We start from the raw sequence: 27,334 nt of genomic DNA on the forward strand, positions 1-27,334 counted from the left end.
CTGACGACGACACTTACCGCGCTTGCGCTGCACTAAAGACCAGTCTTTCCCGAATCTGCTCCCTTTATGCTATTTCTCCCGATTTACGCAGGGGTCTGACAGCGACACACACAACCCCAGCGCCTAAGACGCTGATGGAAGTCCGTCTTTAGCCGAGTGGGCTGTTTATTATGCTAAGCAATTCTGACAATGCAATTAGGAAACCAATTATTGCCCGATTCCCTTCCAACATTTGTCTTTTCTTGCCAGAATATGTCGCACAGCATTGTGGGCTGAAGAGCCTGTATTGTGCATTAGGTTTTGTATGTTTCTAGGTTTAAATGTACGTTATTATCTCTTATCAGATTGTCCTGGCGATTAAGCAGCAGCCAGAATGACATTACAGCACATAAATCTGTTGTTACTATGTACATGCCAGGCAGTTTTAACAGTATTTAAATAGACGAAGAAAGCACTGAACACTATATCAATGAGCGGCAATAATACGACAATCCCCTTAAACCTACAACGATTACACAAGGTTGTAGCTGGTCAGATCGAATGGAGATGAATTGAGTACATCTCTACTCTCGGCATTGATAACATGAAACATTAAAGATAAGTACTGGTTCCGTCCAAATTTAGAGGTTAGTTTATACAATGAAATCAGAAAAAGTGGAAAACAAGTCCGGGATCTCCGTTAGAATAGAGAAAGGAAAATATGTCAGTATGGTTGGAAGTGACGGCGCGTGAGTGGGAGGCTGGGATTTCAATGCTGGGATGAAGAGACGGGACAGTAAAGATAAGATATCACTTATGAAAATATTGCTGAGGTTGGAGTGTGTAAACAATATCTGTAATGAAATCTCTGCCCACCGAAGGTCCTCGACCCGAAATATCAACTACCCATTTCCCTCCATAAATGCTGCCTCTCTCATTGCGTTCCTCATGTGGTTAGTTTCGGTGTGTAAAGCATGAAACGAATGAATAAAATCGACAGAAAAGAAGGATAACATGCAAAATACCCATTTCTCATACAATCAGGATGGAACTGACGAGTTATTCAAAGGTAGAAAAAATCTGCACATTTCCACATAGTCTGCAGTTCATTAAGTTACCCCAAACAGGTCTGAGATGTCAATCCTTCACCCTAGTTTCAAGGAACACTCCCCCCCCATCCCCCGCCAGCATTCATTCAGACGAGCAACGACAAGTTAAATTCCCCTAACCAAACCCGAAAGCAAAAGAGGCCACGAGGCCGATAACCATTTGTAACCTTCTTTCACTGATAAATCGCATGATTGATTGATGCCGACATGGCTGGGATGGGAATATCCTGTTTATTCTGAAAGGACCGATGATCGGGGACGAGCTCGCCTGAAAAGGACCACATCCAGGTTTTGACGGAGACCGGACCGCAGTTCTGGTGCATTTTATGCTCCATTCTACTCACAAAACCGGATGTAGAACGTTACCCATAGATGGTGAAAGGCGTGGTGTTCTGTCCAGTGGCGCCTGTGAAAATGGGACAGTGGACACGTTATTGCGGTCACTTTGAAGGAAGTTGGTGACACAGGTCAACATGTTTACTGACACAGTCCTTGGGCCCTTGACATTTCGAAGCGACAGCGCCTCGAAGGTGATAGAATCGATTTCTGAGAAATCGCCCACGCGAACAACAACGGCACTGTTCACCATGAGTAAACAGAACAGTTTCCAGGAAGTGGTCTCACGCTATCCGAAGTCCAATAATATTAGAGATAACGATCTGCAATTTTGCCCACAGCCTGCCCCGCAGCTTCTCTTAGCTGTGACAGATTTCTGGCCTGATGCATTCTGTGACAAGTTCACTTCCCGACAGTGCTCACAAGTCTGGTCACGCAGAGCTTCGGGTTGGGTGATACTGCGTGACCTCCTGAAGTGCAGAGAATACTCGACACATCACTTAACAAGCGATAAAGAGACAGTTGAATGCAGAACAGAAACAGTCGCCGCAGTAATAGAATCTTGCTTTTTATCATTTATTTTGGAATTGAAATCGTTTCAAAATGATATGTTCCCAGTTTTTTTCCGTTTTATTTCGTGCCACAGGTAAATTAATTTTAATATTAAGTTTCATACCGTTAGTGTAGTTTTGTAGCAGCTATGCATGGTATTAGCAAAGTAATTGTACGCTCGGAAGTTTATTCAAAACGGTTGAACCTCTAGTTTTATCTCGCGGATAGAGTCGCAAAAATGCAGCGCGTAAACAAGCTCTTCAGCTCACTCATCGATACTGTCCAAAGCTGTCAAACTGAGCTCGGCGCATCCACCGAAATTTGAACATTCTCCCTCTAAAGCTTTCCGATTCTTGTATCTGTCCAGGCAAGCTGGGAAACAGCTTCTTCCCTCAGGCCATTAGGCTTCTGAAGTCCCCACCACATCGCATTCGAAGTGTCACCAGATAATTTGGACTTTACCCTACAATGTTCAGTTTATGCACTTTACTTTGCTTATATGTGTATAATTCATTTGCAGATTGAATTCTGACTTTTCTAAGTTATTGCGCGGTACCCCTTGGTCCATAGAACGTTATGTCGTCTGACGGCACGCATGTATATGCGTTGTAAAATGGCAATAGACTTGACTTGACTAATTATTTGTTATACTAATCTCCTTCATGACTTTGCAAACTTCCACAGGTTCAACCGTCAGCCTGCAAACTTCCACGATAAGGGTCCCTGCCTTCCTTACTTTCTTATACCACGAAGTGTTCAGTGCCAGTAACCACCTCGTAAATCCTCTCTGTAACATTTCTAGCTTGATGAGATTCTTCCTATCGCGAGGCAGCCAGAACAGCACACAATAGTCCAATTGCGGTCTCAACAAAGTATTGTACAGTAGTAACATAACGTTCCAACTCCTGTACTCATTGCCCAGACCGATTAAGGTAAGGGTGCCAAATATCTTCATCACAACCAGTCTACCTGTGCTACCAATTCAAGGGTATTAACTGCATGCACCCCAGTCCTTTTTTTTGCGCAACACTCTCAAGAGCCCTGTTATTTAATGTGTAATTTCTGCCGTTGTTTTACATAGAACGTAGAGCATAGAACATAGAACATAAAACAATACAGCATAGTACAGGCTGTTCGGCCCACAATGTTGTGGCGACCCTCAAACCACCCTCCCATATAACCCCCTACCTTAAATTACTCCATATACCTGTCTAGTAGTCTCTTAAACTTCACTAGTGTATTTGCCTCCACCACTGACTCAGGCAGTGCATTCCACGCACCACCCACTCTCTGAGTGAAAAACCTTCCTCTAATATCCCCCTTGAACTTCCCTCCCCTTAACTTAAGGCCATGTCCTCTTATACTGAGCAGTGGTGCCCTGGGTAAGAGGCGCTGGCTGTCCACTCTGTCTATGCCTCTTAATAAGTTGTCCACCACTATCATGTCTCCTCTCATCCTCCTTCTCTCCAAGGAGTAAACCCCTAGCTCCCATAATCTCTGATCATAATCCATACTCTCTAAACCAGGCAGCATCCTGGTAAATCTCCACTGTGGCCTTTCCAATGCTTCCACATCCTTCCTATACTGAGGCGACCAGAAATGGACACAGTACTCCAAATCTGGCCTAACGAGAGTTTTATAGAGCTGCATCATTACATCGCGTCTCTTAACTCTTATCCCTCGACTTATGAAAACTAACACCCCATAAGCTTTCTTAACTACTCTATCTACCTGTGAGACAACTTTCAGGGAACTGTGGACATGTACCCCCAGATCCCTCTGTTCCTCCACACTGCCAAATATCCTGCCGTTTACTTTATACTCTGCCTTGTCCTTCCAAAGTGTACCACCTCACACTTCTCCGGGTTGAACTCGATCTGCCACTTCTCAGCCCACTTCTGCATCCTATCAATGTCTCTCTGCAACCTTTGACAATCCTCTACACTATCTACAACACCACCAACCGTTGTGTCGTCTACAAACTTGTCAACCCACCCTTCTAACCCCAGATCCAGGTCTTTAATAAAAATCACAAGAAGCAGAGGTCCCAGAACAGATACTTGTGGGACACCACTAGTCACAACCCTCCAATCTGAATGTACTCCCTCTACCACGAGGCTCTGCCTTCTGCAGGCAAGCCAATTCTGAATAGCCAATCCTATCTCTAAGTATCTTTTCGAACAGCTTTCCCACCACAGACGTAAGGCTCACTGGTCTATAATTACCTGGACTAACCCTACTACCTTTTTTGAACAAGAGGACAACATTCGGTTCCCTCCAATCCTCCGGTACTATTCCCGTGGACAAAGAGAACATAAAGATCCTAGCCAGAGTTTCAGCAATCTCTTGCCTTGCCTCGTGAAGCTGCCTGGGGAATATTCCATCAGTCCCCGGGGAGTTATCAGTCCTAATGTATTTTAACAACTCCAACACCTCCTCCCCCTTAATATCAACATGTTCCAAAGCATCAACCTCACTAAAATTGTCCTCACCGTCATCAAGTTCCCTCTCAGTGGTGAATACCGAAGATAAGTATTCATTGAGGACCTCGGTCACTTTCACAGTCTCCAAGCATATCTTCCCACTTTCATCTCTAATCGGTCCTACACTCCTGTCATCCTTTTGTTCTTCACATAATTGAAGAATGCCTTGGGATTTTCCTTTACCCTACTCGCCAAGGCCTTCTCATGCCCCCTTCTTGTTATTCTCAGCCCCTTCTTAAGCTCCTTTCTTGCTACCCTATATTCCTCAATAGACCTATTTGATCCTTGCTTCCTAAAACCCATGTATGCTGACTTCTTCCACCTGACTAGATTTTCCACTTCACTTGTCACCCATGGTTCCTTCACCCTACCATTCTTTATCTTCCTCACCAGGACAAATTTATCCCTAACATCCTGCAAGAGATCCTTAAACATCGACCACATGTCTATAGTACATTTCCCTGCAAAAACATCATCCCAATTCACATCTTCAAGTTGTAGCCTTATAGCCTTATAATTTGACTTCCCCAATTCAAAATTTTCCTATCCTCTCTGATTCTATCCTTTTCCATGATAATGCTAAAGGTCAGGGTGTGGTGATCACTGTTCCCCAGATGCTCACCCAGAGACAGATCTGTGACCTGACCCAGTTCGTAACCTAATACAAGATCTAGTATGGCATTCCCACTAGTCGATTTGTCTACATACTGCGACAGAATTCCATCCTGGACACACTTAGCAAACTCTGCCACATCCAAACCCTTGGAACTAATCAAGTGCCAATCAATGTTAGGAAAGTTAAAGTCACCCATGATAACAACCCTGTTATTTTTGGACCTTTCCAAAATCTGCCTCCCAATCTGCTCCTCGGTATCTCTGCTGCTATCAGGGGGCCTATAGAATACCCCAGTAGAGTAACTGCTCCCTTCCTGTTCCTGACCTCCACCCATACTGACTCAAATGAGGATCCTGCTACATTACCCACCCTTTCTGCAGCCGTAATTGTATCCCTGACCAGTAATGCCACCCTCCTCCCCTTTTACCCCTTCTCTATCCCTTTTAAAGCACTGAAATTCATGAATATTAAGAAACCATGCCTGCCTTGGCGCCAGCCAAGTCTCCGTAATGGCTACGACATCATAGTTCCATGTATGTATCCAAGCTCTCAGTTCATCAGCTTTGTTCCTGATGTGAAGTACGCACACTTTAGCCCTTCTACCTTACTGCCTTTAATCCCTTTATTCTGCTGCTCTTTCCTCAAAGCCTCTCTATATGTTAGATCTGGCTTTACTCCATGCACTTCTTTCACTGCTCTATCGCTCCGGGTCACATTCCCCTTGCAAAGTAGTTTAAACTCTCCCGAACCATGCTAGCAAACCTACCAGCAATTTTATTCACCAATGTGCAAAACCTCACTCAAATCGCACCTAAAATTCTTTCACCCAGTTTAGTAGGTACTTAACTTTTTTATTTGATTCAGTTATCCAGACTTCCCCAGTTACCGTGAATGTTCCTCGGACACAGTGGGCATTGTATCGTAGCTGTATGGAAATCCCGTGCACATTTGATTATCAGGAGGGAGACCAGCAACTACGAGGTATTTGGTTAAAAGGTGGAGCAGATCCCCTGAAGCCAGGTGTCACTATTATCTCCGATATGGGAAAGATATCCAACGCCTATAAAGGACGAGCAGAATTCACCGGTAATCTGTCCCAAAAAAGGTGTTCGCTACGGATGAAAGACGTCCAGATGTTTGACCATGGTGAATACTGCTTCCGGGTGACCTTGGAAACTCTACGTATGAAAAACAAAGAAAAATGGGAAGGTTGTGTAACGATTTCCGTTTCAAGTAAGTGTTCTGTTTATCAATTTTTTTTGTACTTAACGTTAAAATATACGTGGTCGTTGAAAGTACATCTGAGTTGGAAAGAAATAAGGTGTCGTATTAATTCCCCATCAAGGCGAATAGATAGTGCTTGAGCCGATCTGTGCAGCAGAATGTAATTACATTATCCCACTTTGGCCAAAGTCTGCTCGACCATTCTTCTGAAAAAAATTCCAAATTCAGTCAACAATCACGTTTCATAGATTCATCAATTTATATAGCTCGGTCTTTCGCAGAGCATCCGACCTAAAAGAGGATCTTTGCTTGGAGTATTTCTCAGTGCTTTGCTGACATTCCTTTAAACCACCCGAATGCCTTTTAACATTTATGATAACACGCTTCTCTACCATTTCCTGTCGTTATTTTATCCATATAGCAATCCACCCTTTCTACGAAAACGTTGCCCCTCAGATCCCGTTTAAAAACCGCCCTTACCTCTGTCATGTGCCCCCTAGTTTAGGATCTTTTACCCTGGCGATTGAGGATTGCTTGGTGGGCTGGAAAAAAGTTAGATTGATCATTCACCTTGTCTGCGAATTTATGATTTCTCAAATCTCTGTCGGTTCATCCCTCAATCCCACTCGCTTCAGGGCGAATAAATTCTCAGACTATGGAATTTCTCTGTCTCCTCCTGGCCCAGTACCGTCCTTGGAAATCCGTTTTGTATCGTCTCCAATTGGACAGCATCCTCTGCACACAGGGAAACGAAAACTGCCTGCAATACGCAGATGTGGTCTCCCTAATGTCTTTTATCAATAGGTAGAACCAATATTTGAAACACGGGCTATGACTGCAAACTGAGCATTGCATTTTCGACAATCATAATTTACGATAGCTGTTTTCCATTCAAAACTTTGATAGCATGGCTAGAGTGGATGGAGCCAGCAGTAATATTCCATATCTTTTCTTTGCTCTGGCGATGATCAGGACTTTTAATATCTGTCGACGGCATCCAATTACATTCTCTGCAGAGCTTGCCACTCGCTATAATCTCGACTTGGAGAGGAAAGGGATAGCGGTACACCAGTCAGTTACAGAGGTGTTCCCGACAATCTGAATGATGGCTGACTAAAAGTTAATCCGGATACGCCCTCAGATGTTAAGTTTCCTATGCTGTCGTAGATTCGTGTTCAAAGTTGATGGGGTTGTTTTGTTTATACCACTTCTCTCTTTGACTGATCCCTTTTTGTCTCTTTATTAGTGGGACGTGGAGAGAGAGAGAGAGAGAGAGAGAGAGAGAGAGAGAGAGAGAGAGAGAGAGAGAGAGAGAGAGAGAGAGAGAGAGAGAGGGGGGAGAGAGAGAGAGAGAGAGAGAGAGAGAGAGAGAGAGAGAGAGAGAGAGAGAGAGGGGGGGGGGAGAGAGAGAGAGAGAGAGAGAGAGAGAGAGAGAGAGAGAGAGAGCTTTATGTCAAATTGCTTGGGTGAACGATTAGTTTTTTCTGTACTTCAGATCATGGTCTTTCTTGAAGGCATTGCTTGGTCGGTGAAGGGTACTGAGGCGACGTTGCCGAAATAAGTATGGAGGTGGGTGACGGCCGTTGCTTCTTTGCTGCTTCTGCGTGGGTAGGGAAGTTGGGTGTCCTGGATTCCAACATTTTTATTGACACTCATTCTTTGGGGCACACTCCTGTTTTCGTGGATGTCAGCGAAGAACAAGAATTTCAAGTTGTATGTTTTATACATTCTCTGACATTAAATGGTACCGTGGTACTTTATCTGCATGATAGCGCCAAATGGAATTCCAAAATCTCCTAGCATCACAGAGCTAAATGGCAAGGAAGAAACCATTGCGTTTGAGATGTGGTTTGAGAGGAGTCCATTTTAATGCCAAGAGTATTATGAATAAAGCGTTTGAACTTAGAGCGTGGATCAGCACTTGGAACAATGATGTTCTGGCTATTACAGAGACTTGGATGGTGCATGGGCAGGAATGGTTACTTCAAGTACTAGGCTTTAGATGTCTCAGAAAAGATAGGGAGGGAGGCAAAAGAGATTGGGGCTTGACACTGTTGTCACGGCTGCGGAAAAGAAGTCATGGAGGGGTTGCCTACGGAGTCTCAACCCGGATGGAAGTTCGGAATAGTAAGGAGTCTCTCTCTATTTTTTTTTAATATAGACCACTCAATAGTAACATGACATCAAGGAGCAGATAGGGAGACAGATTCTTGAAAGGAGTAATAATAACAGGGTTGTTGTGGTGGGAGATTTTGATTTACCAAATATTGCTTGGCATCTCCCTAGAGTGAGGGGTTTAGATGGGATGGTGTTTGTCATGTGTTTTCAGGAAGTTTTCTTGACACAATATGTAGACACACCTACAAGAGAAGAGGCTGTACTTGATCTGGAATTGGGAAATGAACCTGGTCAGGTGTCAGGTCTCTCAGTGGGAGTACATTTTGCTTATCATGATCGCAATTCTATCTCCTTTACCAAAGCATTAGAGAGTGATAGGAACAGGCAAGTTAGGGAATCGTTTAATTGGAGTAAGGAGAGATATGAGGCTATCATGCAGGAATTTGGAAGCATAAATTGGAAACAAATGCTCTCATAGAATCGTACGGAAGAAAAGTGGCAAATGTTTAGGGGATATTTGCGTGGAGTTCTGCGAAGTTATGTCCCAATGAGACATGGAACGGATGGTAGGGCACAGGAACCGTGGTGTACAAAGGCTGTTGTAAATCTAGTCAAAAAGAAAAGAAGAGCTTACGAAAGGTTCAAAAAACTAGGCAATGATAGGAATCTAGAAGATTATGAGGTTACCAGGAAGAGCTTAAGAATGTAATTAGGAGAGCCAGAAGGCCTTGGCGGACAGGTTTAAGGAAAACCCCAAGGCATTCTACAAGAATGTGAAAAGCAAGAGGATAAGATGTGAGAGAATAGGCCCCAACAGGTATGTATAGAACCGGAATAAATAGCAGAAGTACTTAATGAATACTTTGCTTCAGTCTTCACTACTGAAAAGGATCTTGACGATTGTAGGGTTGACTTTCAGCGGTCTGAAAAGCTTGAGCATGTAGATATCAAGGAAGAGGATGTGTTGGAGCTTTTGGAAAACATCACGTTGGAGAAGTCACCGGGAGCGGACGAGATGAAGCCCAGACTACTGTGGGAAGCGGGGGAGGAGATTGCTGAGCCTCTGGCGATTATCGTTGCACCATCAATGGGGAAGGGAGAGGATCCGGAGGATTGGATGGCAGCGGATATTGTTCCCTTATTCAAGAAAGGGAGTAGAGATAGCCCAGAAAATTATAGGCCAATGAGTCTTACTTCAGTGGTTAGTAAGTTGTTGGAGAAGACTCTGAGAGGCAGGATTTATGAACATTTGGTGAGGCATAATATGATTAGGAATAGTCAACATGGCTTTGTCAAAGGCACCTAGTGCAAAACGAGACTGTTTGAATTTTTTTGACGATGTGACTAAACACATTGATGAAGGTAGAGCCTTAGATGCAGTCTGTATGGATTTTATCAAGGCATTTGATAAGGTATCCCATGCAAGGCTTATTGAGAAAGTAAGGAGACATGGGATCCAACGGGACATTCCGTATGGATCCCGAACTGGCTTTGCCTCAGAAGGCAAAGAGTGGTTGGAGGCGGGTCATATTCTACCTGGAAGCCGGTGACTAGTGGTATGCCTCAGGGATCTGTTCTGGGAAACCTATTCTTGGTGGTTTTTATAAATAACCTGGGTAAGGAGGTGGCGGGATGAGTTGGCAAATTTGCTGATGAAACAAAGGTTGGGGGTGTTGTGGATAGTGTGGGTGATTGTCGGAGGTTACAGCGGGACATTGATAGTATGCAAAATTGGACTGACAAGTGGCAGATGGAGATCAAGCCAGGTAAGTGTGAGGTGGCTTATTTTGGGAGGTCAATTATGATGGTATAATATAGCATTAATGTTAAGACTCTTGGCAGTGTGGAGGATCAGATGGATCTTGGGGTCCGAGTCCATAGGACACTCAAAGCTGCTACGCAGGTTGGGTCTGTGGTTAAGAAGACATACGGGTGCATTGGCCGTCATCAAACGCGGGATTGAGTTTAGGAGCTGAGAGGTAATGTTGCAGTTATATAGGACACTGGTCAGACCCCACTTGGAGCTCTGTGCTCAGTTCTGATCTCCCGACTACAGGAAGGACGTGGAAACCATAGAAAAGGTGCAGAGGAGATTTACAAGGGCGTTGCCTGTGGAGCATGTCTTATGAGAACAGACTGAGTGTACCCGGCCTTTTCTTCCTGGAGCGCTGAAGGATGAGAAGTGGCCTGATAGAGGTGTACAAGATAATGAGAGGGATTGATCGTGCGGATAATCATGTAGCCATATAACAATTACGGCATGGAAACAGGCCATCTCGGCCCTTCTAATCCGTGCCGAACGCTTACTCCCACCTAGTCCCACCGACCTGCACTCAGCCCATCATCCTCCATTCCTTTCCTGTCCATATACCTATCCAATTTTTAAAAATGACAATATCGAACCTGTCTCTACTACTTCTACTGGAAGCTCGTTCCACACAGCTACCACTCTCTGAGGAACGATGTCCCCCTCGTGTTACCCCTACAATTTGCCCCATAACTCTCAACTCATGTCTTCTTGTTTGAATCTCCCCTATTCGCAATGATAAAAGCCTATCCACATCAACTCAATCTAACCACACATAATTTTAAATACCTCTATGAAGTCCCCCCTCAACATTCTACGCTCCAAAGAATAAAGACCTAACTTGTTCAACCTAAAGTCAGACGCTTTTTCCTACGGCTGAAATGGCTAGCACGAGATGGCATAGTTTTAAGGTGCTCAGATATAGGTCCAGAGGAGATGTCAGGGGTAAGTTTTTTTTACGCAGAGAGTGGTGAGTGCGTGGAATGGGCTGCCGGTGGCCATGATGGAGGCGAAAATGATAGGGTCTTTTAAGAAATTTCTGGATTGCTACATGGAGCTTAGAGAAATAGAGAGCTATTGGTAAAACCTACGTAGTTCTGAGGTAGGGACATGTTCGGCACAGCATTGTGGTCCGAAGGGCCTGCATTGTACCCTAGGTTTTCTATTTTTCTTTGTTTCTATGTATTTCGCCTTATTTTGCATCCTGAGTTCCCCAAAGTGAAGCAGGCTGGTATCCCAGGATATATTATCTGGCTTCTTGCCATGTCTCATCCTAAACTAATGTAATCGTGTTCTAATAAATCTGCCATGGGGCGTAGTCTGCTTTTCACCTCTTATTTTCCCACCTGTCTCCTGTTCTCTCTCTCTCTCTCTCGCTCTCTCTCTCTCTCTGTACCTATCTCTCCCTCTCTCTCTCTCACTCACTCCCTCTCCTTCTCGCTCTGACTCTGTTGGTGTCACTTTCTCTCTCTCCCGCAAACACACACGCACCCACACTCACACACTCCACACAGAAGTCAAATCCAGAGTATTTGATGTACTAGTATCCATTTTACTAACGAAAGTTACAAATCCTGCACTAAATTTAATTTTTGAAATCATAGTAGTATTTTTAAAATGTATTAATTCCCTTCATTTCAGATAAACCACGGATATCAGTGCCCCAGGATCTTGTCGCTGGGATAGCGAGCTACCTGACCTGCTCAGTAGATCACAGCTGTCCATCGGCCCAGCTGAATCTAAAGTGGTTGCCGGGCGAAAATCTGTGGCAAAGTATTCAATTTTCAAATGAAAACCGCAAGGATGCTCAGGGATCCAGGAGAATTTCTTCCAACTTCTCATTCACCCCATCGTTGTATCATGACGGTGCACGTATTGGCTGTAAAATTATATATGACGCTATCAAGGAGGGTACTGGGACATATTTTACGCTGGATGTGCAATGTGAGTTTCTTCAGAAGTACATTCCATTAGAATGAACATTGTTAGAGAGTCGATGGAGCATTCCTTCTCCTCTTTCCTAGTCCCGAAGGTTTCAGAAAACACGAATTCCTACACTAGCCAGACAAACCTTGATTGCTTCAATAGCCAAGCACTTTACGATCACTCCCCTAAACAGCTTCAGCGATAGAATCGTTGCGGACATTTGCAAGGACAATCCTCCTAGAGAAGATTTCAGCGTTGCTTTCTCTTGTCTGTGCTGACATGCTATTCCCCAAAATAGCAATTTGATTGACTTTAAATACCGTTGTAATTGTGATCCCTATATAATGGGGATAATGTTATTCGACTTGACAAGACACAGAAAAGAAATTTCAGGGATGTGAGTTTTGAGGGTTAGTGGTAGATGAGGGTACAAAACGTCAAACGTTTTTGGACATATACCCAGAAAGGAAGTATTTGAAGAGATATGGGCCAAACCATTACAAATGGGACGAGCTCAGTTAGGCAATTTGGTTGGTGAAGATGATCTGAGGTAGAAGGGCCGTCGAAAGGTAATAAGAGATGCACATTTATCTGCCATCCTAATAACCATTTGAGTTGTAAGCTAATCGTTCTTCTTCAACAAATCTAGATTTATTGGCTCATTGCAAAACATGATTTTTTGATGCCACACCATTTCGATATCAGTTAGGATAATATTTGCTACATTAGTGCTCTGGTAGTCAGCGCCTTTTTCCAGTACTAACGCACGATAAATCTTCGGCCCAAAGACTTTTCAGTGACCCAGCGCTATGAGGTTCACCACCATCGGCTTGGAGATCTCATAAGTTTGGATGAGGAAGGCAGCTCATCCGCGACCAACCGACTTCTGTCTCAATGTCAGTTACCTGTGGTTACTAGAAACCCATCCATGGCAATCGCCAGCTCTACATCGACCCTCCACTCTCTTATTCCTGTTATAGATGGTCTAGAGGTTGGCGCAATCAAATACCTCGAAGATTATTCCCTCGCAGCTGAGTATTTTCATCATTTTCTGGTTTACTTTGAATTTAGAATTTGTGCAGTTTTTTTTTATTAAATCATCAATAGTGGGAAACAAATTGAGTTTCAGAGACAGCGTCCAATCCCTACACTGACAGCACCCAAAGTCAGGATAGAAATGGATTCCGTAGTGCTGCGAAGTAGCGGCTCTACCTGCAACGTCACCGTGCCTTCAGAATCTATAATAAAGTCATACATTTTCGTTTATTTAACCCGATATAAGGGATTTTAGGCTTAGTCATCGTTTGCTTTTGGCCAAATGTCACTCAACATTTCCCTGAGTACATTTGTCGTAATGTATCCGTTTTGTATGGAGACACAACATGTCTGTCCACAGCTTTGCAGCCGCGGTTTATCGAGGGATCAGATGTAATTTGCCAGTTATTATTGGAATCAAAATCAGTTGCAGTTAGAATAAATGAGTCTTTTAATTGTCTATTTGGCTGGTGTAAATTGTTCCTAGTTGTGTGGGCGAAGTGTATACTGTTCAGGTTGCATTTGGCAGCACGGAAGGAATAACGAGCTAGAATTAATAGTGGATTAACGTAAAAAGTTAAGTGATAGTCAGCACGGACTCGCTGGGCAGAATTTAGCTGAATTAAAGTAACCCAGACGGTGGTATATCTGTGTCTATAAAATTTGCAACCCATGTTAGACATGTTAAAGATTATGAATTTAAAGCTCCAGTTGTTTTATTTTCCTTTCTGTTTGATCTGTAAGGCACAAGTTCATCGTTGCATGGCCAACCAGCCGGGTCATAGTCCATCCTCTGGTTGTAAAATAATATGTAGGGAAACAGTAGGACGTCCGGGCCGTGCGGGCCCTGCAAACAGAGTGCCTTGACACAGACCCACGGCTGAACAAGCATTGGTCTCGGGTCAATTTTTCAGGCGGTTTCCCATCACTCTTGAAGTTCAGTAAAATAATAACACCTCTCCTAACGCAAGGGAGCTAATGCAATAATCTCTTCCGTTCAGTACCATTTTTTTAAAGAGAAATACAACGTTTTACATTAATTCCCCGTTGACTCGGTTCCGAATTGCTTTCTGCAAAAGCGCTTAGCGGGCCAAGCAGCGTCTATAGAAAAAGTTCATGCTGTTTGATGTGGGATGGGTGAAGGAATTGTCGATCTGTCGGATTGACACCACAAACGAGTGGAGAAGATATCCCATATTACAAAGAGAGAGTGACGATAAAACAGGGACTTGCGGTTAAAATCTCAATTCCGCTATATTTCAGAAGCTACATGGCATCAAATATCTGAAACATAACTGATTTAATTATTTAGATCAGCCCGTGTTGGTGTCCGACACGTCCTGCATGAGATTTGAGAATTCGGTCAACTGTACCTGCAAAGTCAAAACCAAGCCCCTAGCAACCATCACCTGGACAGTCAATGGGAAGGCCGTCGACGTACACAGCAAGCATTTCCAAGTCACCCACAGGATGTTGGATAACTTCGTCAAGGAGACCTCGCTGACAATGAGTCACCAGCCTGGCTCCAGACAACTCATCTCCTGTGTTGCGGTGAACGTGCACGGTATCAGTACCTGGCCATTCCAACTCGCATCACCAGGTATGGGCGTGCTACAGCTATTGTCTTACGCAAATGTAATTGACAGTAAACTCCTTTTATCCTGAACTGAAAGACCAAATATAAATATGGTTTTCATACTGTTAAATTCTCATCTGGGTCTGGATCCTTCATGGCATAACCTCTGTTCCACCCAGTCTGTCCATCTCTATTTCTCTTCATCCCCCAACTTTTCTATATATCCCTTTCCTTTTCTTGTGTCTGTCTGTTTGTCTCTCTGTCGGGGGCAGTATGTCTCTGTTTCCTTCTGCCCCCATCTGTCTCAGAAACACTCCTCTCTCTCTCTCCCTCTCTCTGACACGCACGCTCTCTCTCCCTCAATCTCTCTGCTTGAATCTCGATCTTTTATTCATCTACAGATTACATTCAGAAAAATAATTCAGATATAATTACCGAATTTCCATCTGCAATACGACCAGTAAGAACAATAGGGATCTGTAATCAAACTTACTTACAATATTATAAATTGTTACGCCATCCTTTAGCTGCCTTCTTATATTGCTGGCTATAAATTATCAAACAGATTCACTAAACACTATGATATCTTCAGGAAGTTCATTTTCAATACATTCATTCCTTCCAGAAGAGGTTAAACGTAACAGCCAGTGTTGGCATGTCCAGTGTAAGAGGAGAAGTCACTGTTGTTACCATCGTCTCTGAAACTCAACAGGGAACGATGATGTCAGGAAGACACTCGATCGTTAGCGTGACAGGCAGGAGATACTTTGTCCTTGAAGAAAACGCCAGGATTGTCTGAAGCCACCCGAGGATGTAGGCGAGCGGATGCAAAACGTTTTCAAGGTAGAAGCTGTGTATTCAGTAGTTCGGTGTACAGCACTGCAATGTCATAGGTCGAAGCAACAAGCGGCCCCGCTCAGTGTGTAGAGGAAGGTAAACAAGAAACTCAAAGGTGATACATCTAAGAGTTGATGTCTAGATTACTCCTGGTGCCCCGTGCAAGTCAGGGCTAGAATAGAAAGTCATAACAGGTGAACGCCTGACCAAAGAACTGGTGCACGAATTAGGGTTTCAGATCCTTGGATCATTGGGACATCTTAGGCCGGGGTGATCTGTAAAAAAAGGCTAGCTAATATTCTGGGCAGTAGGTTCGCTCAATTAGGCTCGACTAATTTTAAGCTAGTTTGGTAAGTGGAGGCAACTGAGCAGAAGTTGGAGGGATTGAGAGCAAGGCAGGTGTTAAGACCAGTAGAAACAAGCAGGAGTAGTATGGTAATAGTCACAATGGGTAGTGTATGATATTTTTATATCATCCTGATTTTGGAATTATTTGTGTATGGCTGATCAAATTACAGCATGGGTTAATACATGGAACAATGATGTAGAAATTCTTTGAGTTGAGATTAAAGAATAGCATGTATGATCGCTGAATATTCAATGCTTTCGAAGTTTGGAAAGAACAGAGAAGGCTGTATATCGAAGGTTGGGGGATCTGCATCATCTGCATAAAACAGGGAGCACACCACAGCTGTTACGATGGCACAGAGCAAGAAGGACAGCTAAGTAGTATTATTACTATTCGCACCAAAGGCGAGTGTATCCGGAGGAGGCCCAATCGATTCACCGCGCTATCAAACGGCCACCTGCATACATACTCAGAATCGTTCTGATGCGGTACAACAGCTGCAATCAGACCAGAGAAGCTGAAGGGCTCAGGCACAGAGTCTCCATGGGTAGAGCTCATGAATGAGAATGAGACAATCAATCTGATAAAATTATATTGCAGAAACTCCAATAACTGCCTGGACATTCAGGAACGGATGTGTAAAAACATTGGAGTTGTTAAATTGACTTATTTCAGCTGCCCTGATTTAGGCAGGGGCATGCATAGTTCAAAAAAGTTTAGACGATGCAGAATTTGTTACTGGTCTTCGAGAGGGTATCGTAAAACAACATGTGGTTAACTTAACAAAAAAAGGGGGAAGTACTGGACTTGGTATTGTGTAACGAGCCAGACCAGGTAACTGACATTTCATCTTGAGGAACGTTCTAAAACATTGAGCATAACTCCCCGAGATGATAGATGTCTACAGAAAAAAATACTATAAGCATTGACCTTGCGTGAGTGTAAAAGACCAAGAAGGACAGATTGCAAGAGTGGTCAGATCAAACTAGGGAGAGTTAATTAAGAACAGGTGTTCTTGGGCAACTCATTATTTGACGTTTAAGATGCTTGTAGACCAACTGCTGTAGTATCGGACAAGGATATTCAAGGAAAAAGGAGAATTGGCTCGTCCACAGAAGAGAGATGTTAAAGAAAGATAATCAATTTTCTGGCTGGGTGTGTCGAATCAATTTCGGCAAGGAACATTACTGCTACGGTATTATCCACAGCACATAAGGGTGTCAGACGATATAGTGGAGTCCTAAATCCGTTGACGGCATGTGTGTACAATGACGTCTGGCATTTTTCCCGGCGAAATATGAAGTGTTACACCCATCAAATGTAAAGGGACCGTTAACCGAAATAGCAACAATATAGTCAATAAGTGGAAGGATCTTGTAGTACGCCCATAGCTTCATGAAAGTGAGTATACTGGTTGATATGATGACGAAGAAGGTGTGTGGTATGTGTTTTTTTTATCAGAAAATAAACTGTAATGACGGGTTGGGAATTATTCCCACGTTTTTATACAAATCCAGTCGGAAAGCATATGGAGTATTGCATTTAGGTTTCGTCGCCATATTATAAGAAGAGTGCCAAGACTTTGGGAAGCATGCAAAAGAACATCACCAGGGATATTTCTAGGGCTAGAGAGCGTCAGCAACAAGGAGAAGTTGGGTAGATTTGGATTGTCTGCTCCGGAGCGATGGAGGCTGAGGCAAGACATGGCAGATATTTAAAACATTTCTGAATGCTTAGTTAAGGTAGAGAACTACAATTTTCTTGGTTCCTCAGGACGCTAATGTCAGACGCTAAGAGACAAACATTCAAGGAGGGGGAGGGACTATACTTGTAAGGGACTGTTGGGTGTCAGGAATGTGCTTCCAGCATTGAGGTCGTTGCTGCTAGACAGAGAAGTAATCAGGCTTTTCTGTCAAAGACTTTTGCTTAAAATATTGAGCACTTAAAAGGCGTTAGTGGATACATGAAAGTGGACCAGCATTGACTCAGTGGGAGCAATTGTCCCACAATATTCCACGATTCTTGTATTTTTGCCAATTTCTGAAAAAAATCGAAACAATATAATTCGAGGTAATTAGGAGAAATAAAACGATTATGCACTGAATGTGCACAATCCGTCAGCCAGCAACTGTGCAGCTAGGTGCATTCAGTACCTGATCCGAATTCTGCAAGGCAAACCAAATTAGCACAATATGACAACACATTATTGGAGGAGAAAAACAGAATGCAAGTGATCATTTCCACTTATCAGCACGGAAATTTGTGGTTCTGTCATTCATTCTTTGTTTTGTTTTTAATCCTCCCTGCTTCTTGGATATCTGCGAATTCTTAAAATTTCAGGTTGTGTACTGTACTGTATATTCTGATATTAAAATGACCGATGAACCATTGAACCATTGAACAATTGAATCGTAAGTTCAAATCAGTAGAATATTTTGTTTTCACTGCAGACATCATCAGGCAGGGATACTAAATATCGATTTGTTCAGTCATTTAATGCTTTCTGATGAATATTTTATACTGCTTATTTCAGGGCCCAATGATAACACCACATTTGTATTAGTAAGACCCAGACAGCCAGCGCGACGGGATATTTCACGGTATGCTTAAGTATTTTCTAAAACAGGCATGCTACTGAACGAAAAAAAAAACATTTTTGTTTTAACCAGCTTCCGGATCATGGACGAGGCTCATTGTCGTCTCATCAGGAACTGGCACATTGGTTATTATTGCAATCGTGACTAAAATATTTGCCTACAGGTACGTGCGTGATCGTGGCAATGATACAGTAATAAATTAACGAAAAAGGTTAACTCAAAATTATCTGAATTGTTCTGGCAACTGTCGGTCAGGAGCTTTCCGGATAAGATCGTCGACAAGGGCTTTGCTGTCAAGTTATTTCAGGGGAGAATTAATTGAAGAGGGGTTGCCTGCCGTATCTGGGATTGTTGCGTTTATACTCTTGACGGGAATATTAATTAGAATTGTCATACACCAACCCTTTTCCCGCAGCTTTCTTCAATGTTCAGTGATGGTCAGGTGAAACATATAAAGAGAGGCATTTTATGAAATCATGACTTTCAGCTTAATATAGTAGAATATAATGACATCGAATTGTACAGTACAGGGTCAGGTCTTATACAGACAAAATTACGAAATTACGAAGAAGAAAATAATTTCTTCTAGCTGTGCATAGTTTACATCCCGCAATTCCCGCCTGTACATTTGTCTATCTAGATTTTATTTATACATTGCTATAGTATCTGCTTCAGGGACCGTTCCTGGCATATTGCAGTCTCTGGACAAAAATTATCTTTAAGCTTTCTCTTTTTTTTTCTCTTGAGTGTAGAAAATCCAGTATTTGGCATTTCAACGAAGGAAAAATAATCTGTCGACGTTCTTTATCTGATTCACTCATTTTCTAAAATTTTACCGTGCCTCCTCGCAGCTTCCTAGAAACCAAATAAAACAATCCTGTCGTCAATCTGCTGTCAAATGAATACCCTCGAAACATTTTGTTGAATCACTTCTGTATCCTCTTCAAAGACTCTACAAACTTCCGGAACAGAACTGCAAAGAACGACCTCAATGCATCCTAACCAAATTTCGAAACAGTCCAACGCAAAATAATTTCCAGATATTTATATTCAATGCCCCGATCGATTAAAGCTTGTTTGCCTTATAACTGTCAGTATGCTGCTCCATAAGAAGTAATTTGTAGCATTAGAAAATGCCGAGAATGTTTCAACAGGATATTTCTTGACATTGGAAGTTTATTTATTTGGAGAATCTAGTTTAGCTGGGGCTATTGTCTTCGGAGTGCAAAACAGTGACTAACAGTGGTATAAAAATCACGTGGACATAGATTGTGTAGATCAGTCCAGAAGACATAGTAACAGATTTCGCCCATTTAGCCCATGGAAACAGTTGCATCATGTCATCATGGCCGATAGAATTTTCAGCTCAGCCCCAATAACTTGCCTTTTCCGACTATCACTTCATGTCCAGAAGAAACAAGAATCTACTAAATGCTGCCTTAAATATTCATACAGACGTGACCTTCAAATTGTCTGTGGTAGAGAATTCCAAAGATTCACCACTGTCTGGACAAAAAAAAAAATCCTACTCATCTCATTTCTAAAATGATGCCCGTCTGTTCTGCGGCTGCGTCCTCTTGTTCTAGATTCTCCCTCTATAGGAAAAAACCTTTCCACATACACTCTATAAAGGCCTTTCTTAGGTGATAAAGGAACCACTCATTCTTCTGAATTACAGAGAATACAGACGCAGGACTATAAAACGCTCTTCATACGTCAAGATGATCAATCCTCGAAATATATTTGTGAACTTCCTTTGAACACTTTCAGCTTCAGCACATTCTTTCTAAGAGAAGGGACACAAAACGGTTACATAACTTCAGTGTTTTATATATTCTCAACATTATAGTCTAGTCCTCTTGACATGAATGATAATATTTCATTTGCCTTCCTCACCATTGGCGCAATCTGCAAATTAAAAATTAGGGAATCCTACACAAGAATTTTCAATCTCTTTGTGACACAGCTTAGTTTTTCTATTTGCTCGCCATTTAGAAAATAGTCAAACCTTTCATCTATCAAAGTGCATGGCCATATACCTCCCCGGCACGGTATTCTATCTGCCATTTCTTTGCCCTTTCTCCAACTCTCTCTTAGATGTTTTGTAGACTCGCTGCTTTCTCAATACTACCTAACAGTCCACCTATCTTTATATGATCTGCAAACTTTGCACCAAAACCATCAATTCAATCATCCATAACATTTAAATATAAAGTAAAAATAATCGGTCTCAACCACACCTCTGGAACAATACCATTCACCGGCAGTCAACCAGCTGTATCGTCGCTTCCCGGATTAATTCGGGGTAGAACCGTCAGGGTCTGGGACGTCCAAATTAATGTTACTTCAGAGAACTGACGGCGTTTATGTTTTACTCTTGTCAATACATGCTAAAATATCAGAATACCCCTTCCTGTCTCAAAATCTGTATGTCCTTTTCGCTGGTTATACCTACGTGTCGTATTCAGTTTGTACCTCGTCCACTTTCTCAGGCCTCAGGCATAAAAATTATTTGCCCCGAGTGACAATATCGTCTGTAGACATTCCTTCAACGTTTAATATGTGCATAGCATTCCACGGGATTCTCCTTATACATTCTCGCCAAACGTCATTTTGTGTCCCCTTTCGCCCCTTCAATATTTTTCTGCATTCCTTCACTGTGAATACCGTGAGAAAACACACCCATTACTTCGATAGAACCTTACAAACACCTGGCATCTACTACGCTGAAAAGCAAGCATATTCTGCACAGTGAAGCATAGCTTCGCACCGACTTAAGGCAGTCATGACCATTTGTGAATGCACTAATTCCATGTTCATAATAACCATGGGAAATGAATTTACAATAATAGATATAGAATTAAGTCATTAAAATGTTTTGAAAAATTGTTGTTCAACATTCGAGAAAACTGGAATGAAGAGGCGAGTGTGAATAAATATATAACTATACTACATTTTAAATCTCCTTCTGGCAAAACCGTCTTCCAGTTAAATATCTAAAAAAGGAAAGACATATCATGTTTAGGAAGTGCTGTACACTCAAAGGTAAGACCGAAATAAATTGTTCGCTGCTTTAAATGAATTGGATAGAATTAATTATTCCAGCGTATAACAGCGGGGGTTAAGAAGAATGGGAGTTAAATGCAATTTCATCTATTTTGAGAGAGAAAAAAAGTTACAAAAAGATAACGTCGCATTAGAGTCACCTATCAAATACAGATGGCGTGTTATGAATCAGCATTGGAGGTTTACATTATTTTTATTACATTTAATTTTCTCAGCTCAAGCTGATAAAATCTGAAGTACTGGCAAGGCCAAGCACACTCATTTCCCAATTGTTGGGAACTATCGGGATATTCTATTAGAGTTTAGGATTATGACTTTCTGGAGATATAGGTGAATATTGTTTAATGCTGTCGTGCAGAGACTTTGGGAGGATACCAATTGTAGATATTACTATTGGGACAACGTAAATCCTATGCCTATAATCTCTTTTAGTTCTGCATATTTCTAGAGTTTTTCAAAAACTTGATGTTCATGCGTTATATGTGTTTGGAATGGCTGCCTGGAATATTATATCCAGACCGTTATTATTGATTGTTCTATCTGCAGTAGTGGATGGATCGTAATATGATTCGTAAGGTTCTGCCTTTAAAACTATATCAGGCTTGGTGTCTTTTGTCAATTTCTATTTCTATTTTATTTTATTTTAGATAAATGATATTTGCTACTCGATCGTGGCTGTATAAATAATCAGAGTGAGTTTCACTTCTGCAGTAACATGTTATATGTAGGTTGTTTCTGGTTTTTCTTGTCATTTTCTGCATGTTGTGTCTGGAATGTCTTGGTCTTTTATTATGTATTTTTGATAGTTTTTTTGTGTTAACCACTTGGTCCTGTCACAAGGAACCACTCTGTTACTGGGATGAGATAACAACTCACGAGAAAAGCGTTCGTTATCTTCTATGGAGGGTCATGTTTTTCCAGTGGTTAAGTTTTTCTTTTGTAGTTACGTTTTATTTACTTTTGCGTTGTGCCTCCCTTTAATTTTAGTGGTGTGCAATTCTAATGAGAAATACATATGCTCGCCTGCAGAGCTGAATCCTTTTCTCGTCGATGAAAATAGATCCTTAAAAGTCGCAAATTTTTAAAACTTCTGTTATTCACCTTCGTCCTTCTGTCCTAGGTAGTGTTAGTTTAAGCACGTTCGACCGTACACAGTGTTGCCTAAAATTTGTCATTTCAGTCCTTATGTTTCTTTGTAAGTTTTCCAGGTCGGTTTAGGATCAAGATATTGTGCAAAAAGAATACGTTAATACGGGTATAACAAAACAGTTTATTGCCTTTAACATATTTTTGTTATTGATCTCTCTTTGGTGTAATTTCGTACTCCTTGAAGTAAATTCTTTCGAAGGTGTCCCCTTTATTGCAGTTTGATCTATCCTCTTTACTTGTTAATATTTACTTGTTAATGTTCCTTGTTAATGTTATCCTCTTTACTTGTTAATGTTTCATATTCTTCCATCGATTGTATTGCCTTCTGCCACTCGGTTTTGTATTCCACCAACTCTATTGCACGTTTCTTCATGTTTAATGCTAAGGCCACGAGAACGTAGATATAGGAGCAGAATTAGGCCATTTGGCCCATGGAGTCTCCTTCGCCATTTTTCATGACTGATCTATTTTCTCTTGGAATCACAATCCACTGCTTTTTTTTTTACCATGTCCCATCATTCTCTGACTAACCAAGAATGCATCAACCTCTGATTTATGTATACTTAATGAAAACAAATGCATTTTTATCGTTGCCTGTGCTTTATCAGTTGTGGAAGTTTTTCACTGCTTTTAGGGTATCCATCGTTACTTCAGTGCAAACATTCCTTCAACTGTATGTGAATACTTTTTCCTTCGTACTCGAGCTGCTTCTTGATCGGGCATCGCCCTATTTAACCAACTATTAGGGCTAAGCTCATTGTTGCTCAACTGACAATTCTGTTGTTTTTTCGTCTGGGACATTTCATATACTTATTCAGTCTTGCTTTGCACTACGTTTTTTCTTCTATTGTGTGGACCTTATATTTCCTTAGGGTTTTCCTTAGCTTTCCTCTTGCATTTCTTGCTCGAGTTATAGATTTTATGCTGCTTCACACGTAACTATTATGTCCTTTTTATTAGCAAAAGCTGAAACAAACTTGAGGTATAGGCATAGTCACATTTGTTTCTCAGTTGTTTTGAACGTTCGGACTATTCTAGTGGTGTATAGTATTCTAGCTTTCTGGAGAATACACTGAAATTGCTGTGTATCTCCAATTGTTTAATGCCATTATATAGTGAATTTAGGATGAAACCAGTTGTAGATATTACGGTGGTTACAATGCATTCCCTGTTCATGTTCTATGGTCTTTCAATTTCCTGTCATATTTCTGATCTTGTCCCTTCTGCATTTATCCATGGTATGTGTGCTTTGAATAGCGTTATCTATTCCGTAATGTGTACCGGCTTGTTTACACTGTATTTTGAAATTGTGACGGTTATCACGGATAGTCCTATGTAATAACGGCTTGGTGGTAATCTATTTTGTGGAACCCTGACTCTAAAAGCGGTCCAGACTTGTGTTTATAGCAGGTGTTTTTTTAGTATGAGTTTATATTTTAAAGCAAAATTTTGGCAAATTCCTCATTTGAATGTGCTTGTGTGAATAACCGGCTAGAAAACTGCTGCCGGATTCTGTAATGTTTTTGATTGTTTCTGATTTTTAACATTTGTTGTTCTTGTATTATGTACTTCTGATATTTTTCATGTTACCTACCCGTGATAATAATAATTATTATTGTTATTATTAGTAAGAAGAAGAGAAGAAATACCACTGTTGATGTCCAGAGGGCGGAAAATTTGCAGAGTTCTTCTGATTACCCAGAACACTCATCTGATTTAGGTGCCTGGACTGTCTTTTGCTTGTGTTTACAGGGCAACACGTTAAGTTCCAAAGTTGATGCTCCAGAGTACCCATATAAATATGATGTCCGACGTTCATACACACTTGTTAACGAATTTCGACCGCGAACTGCATCCGACTGACCAAAACTCCTTTTGATTAAAAAAGTAACTCCAGTAAAATGTATTGCCCGTTCACGACAGAGTGTCGGAACATATGTTGCACAAGCGTATGATTAGGCATAGTTATCAGATTAATCTTATAAAAATGCATTTCAGAACTGAGATAAATTACTGATAGCAACAAAAAATTGGATCAGTGCCATCATTTTGATTCATGAAAGCATAAACGTTAAGCAGAATTTAAGACCCGATAGCATGAGAAACTTAAAGTCACAGTTGATGAGTCCAATGCGCAGACTTAAATACCGGATTAAATTGTAGATTTTTTCGTTTTCACTAGTTGCATTTCCTGCAGCAGTAGCCCATCCCTGGGCTGGTGTATCAGTGTAAGTAGGGAGTTGTAGAGATTGCACCATATTCCATTATTTGGCTTGGCAGCACTTTCCACACATCAATTATTATCTTCAAGTACATTTATTACTGGTCTTAATATAGAAAAACAACTCGATAATAGGGTCTTCACAAAGAATTACACCCATGTTAGCAATTAACATACCAGCATATGTGTCTTTGCAATACAAAGACATCAGGAAACAGGAGAATTCGGTTAAGTAGTCTATCTATCTATCAATTCATTCATCAATTTTTTTTCTTTCAGCGTCTGGAAAAATGATTTTTAATACGAAACGCATAGAAACACTGGAAGGTTAGTCCAGTTACCTCTCGTCAGGTTCGCCCGACACATTTCTTAATAATCTATATGTGAAACTGGAATGCAAATCCCGCGTTGCAGTCGCCTTCGTTTGATACATTTGTAAATGCTTTGAAAATAATTTAAATGAAGAATAAACCTTCAATAAATTTGTTCTTAACTATTCTGACCTATATTTTACTTTCTGATATGAACGGGAAGTACGGGTTCTGTCACAAAACACATGCAGGAAACAATCGGTCTTTTGGCTCTAGGTGATTAACCCAGGGTTTGACCGCCTTAGTGTTAGCAGAAGCATCGTCTAAAATGTCATATGTCTAAAGTTCTACCGATCTCGGTCCTAGATATCGACAGCCAGTGATCCTACACAAGTCACCATGGGCGAGAAGATGCGACAGTTTCTTAATATTCTGCCTGGTACAGATACTTGAAACCACACTCAACCACAAACACATTTAATTCTATATGCACTCTATATGAGATGTTATGGCTTCCTTGGCTGCATAAGTCTAGGGCAGAGAGCCTGTGGCTCCGCCAAACTTTAAAGATTAGGCGATCCCGATCCCAAACCCCAGCTTGTGTAGATGCCATGTAACTTGCTACCCTGTTACCAATTGGTGCCATGAAATAACAGACAGTACACTGCATACGATTAAAGGAATTATATTTATTAACCTTAACTTACCTAAAAGTTAGTAAAGAATGACAAAAAAGTTAAGTGGGCATTCTGATTAATCAGTCAAATGTGCACAAATTGGAGCTCATCTTCAACTTGCTTGTCATTCACGAGCTGGGCCATTGTCAGCGTGAATACCTACGCCCTTTGCGATCGTCGGTCGCAATCCATCTTGAAAAAGAAGAGATTCCAACCGGATCGGATAGGATGACCGATTGTCCTCAGTGTCTTCCCTCTTCATCTGCCGTCGAACAAAAGTCCAAGCCCAACCTTATTCTCCCTTACCAAGAAAACCTCCCGCTAATTGGATGGCACACATTATCCCTTCTTCGATAGTAACCCAAACAATCTGCTCTTAGCAGAACTACGAAAATGAAGTGCATACAGCATAACAGTAAAAAATACGAACCAGGGCAGTAAACTCTCCCCGCACCACAAGTAGTCATATCTTTGGAACTGATTTGTCATCCCGTCAGTAATAACACCGATTTCAAAGGAAATTCGTTCTATCAGAACCTCCAGTCCATTTGTAAATGGTAGTGACATATCTCACAAGGGCGATAGCCGTAACTCTCTGTTCTCCCGGTATCACAAAAGCAGCCTCTCTGCGAGTCTCCTGAGTGTTTGAGGATTCCTAATTCCATAATCTCCACCTTCCGTTTCAGTCGACCTTGGGATACCTATGGTTTGCATGGCGAGTCTTCCGGCAATGTCTGTCCCTCGGCAAGTTAGCTGAGCCAGGCTGCATTCCGAGTTACTTTAGAGTCCAGCCTCCTTTCGTGGTGCAGCTGCAAACCTGCCTCTCCGCAGATTTCACCTGCCTCAGCAAGAGAAGGTTTGGTAATCTGTGCCTCAGATAGTGGGGAGTTAGCAAAATGCAGCCTGTACCACACTGCCACTTCCTCATCCTCTGTCGACCATCCAGAGTCGAGCGCCGGTCTAATCTTTTCTGTGACTATTACCTTAATTTCTCCACGTCGCCACAGGGTCCTCTTACTATGTGTAGGGTCCAAGTCAGGCTTTGGGTCAACACGCATCGCTTGTCCCAGAGATAGAAGGTGGTTCCAATGGAGAATCTTGTCAGCCCCATTCCCATCCTCAGGTTACACCCGGAAAACTGGTACGTTTGCCATCTGACTCTCCACTGCATAGTTTCGTAGCCATCAAGCGGTCTGCCAATTTATGCTTTCTAGGAAGCCCCAATTTCTTTTAAAGACTTGGTCTCCAGGAATGTGTTGGGAGAACCTAACATTTTGATCTTACTTCCTCTTATATCCTTGACTCTGCTTGGCAGCTGTGGTCTCCGTTACTTCATAAACCTTTTTCATCTCCCTTCTTACATCAG

At 41.8% G+C, this 27,334-nt stretch overlaps 1 protein-coding gene across 1 annotated transcript; it reads left to right on the plus strand.

The window, feature by feature from the left end:
* Nucleotides 1–1,867: 1,867 nt before the first annotated feature.
* On the plus strand, nt 1,868–25,417 carry LOC132399504 (Schwann cell myelin protein-like). The gene is made up of 7 exons (XM_059979983.1): nt 1,868–2,070; nt 5,940–6,308; nt 11,866–12,168; nt 14,498–14,785; nt 18,617–18,707; nt 24,388–24,479; nt 25,260–25,417. Exons 1-7 carry the CDS (start codon nt 2,028–2,030, stop codon nt 25,310–25,312), a joined length of 1,239 nt encoding a protein of 412 aa, XP_059835966.1. The 5' UTR covers nt 1,868–2,027; the 3' UTR covers nt 25,313–25,417.
* The last annotated feature ends 1,917 nt before the right edge of the window (nt 25,418–27,334 follow it).

Source organism: Hypanus sabinus, chromosome 1 (assembly GCF_030144855.1).
Source record: "Hypanus sabinus isolate sHypSab1 chromosome 1, sHypSab1.hap1, whole genome shotgun sequence".
Lineage (NCBI taxonomy): Eukaryota > Metazoa > Chordata > Chondrichthyes > Myliobatiformes > Dasyatidae > Hypanus > Hypanus sabinus.

What these genes read in the sequence shown, in the direction of transcription:
- LOC132399504 (XM_059979983.1), top strand. Translation starts at nt 2,028, where the DNA reads ATGATATGTTCCCAGTTTTTTTCCGTTTTATTTCGTGCCACAG. An exon ending in TTTTACGCTGGATGTGCAAT is followed by an intron (nt 12,169 to 14,497) that starts GTGAGTTTCTTC and finishes TTAATTATTTAG; the next exon opens with ATCAGCCCGTGTTGGTGTCC. An exon ending in AGAACACTCATCTGATTTAG is followed by an intron (nt 24,480 to 25,259) that starts GTGCCTGGACTG and finishes TTTTTCTTTCAG; the next exon opens with CGTCTGGAAAAATGATTTTT.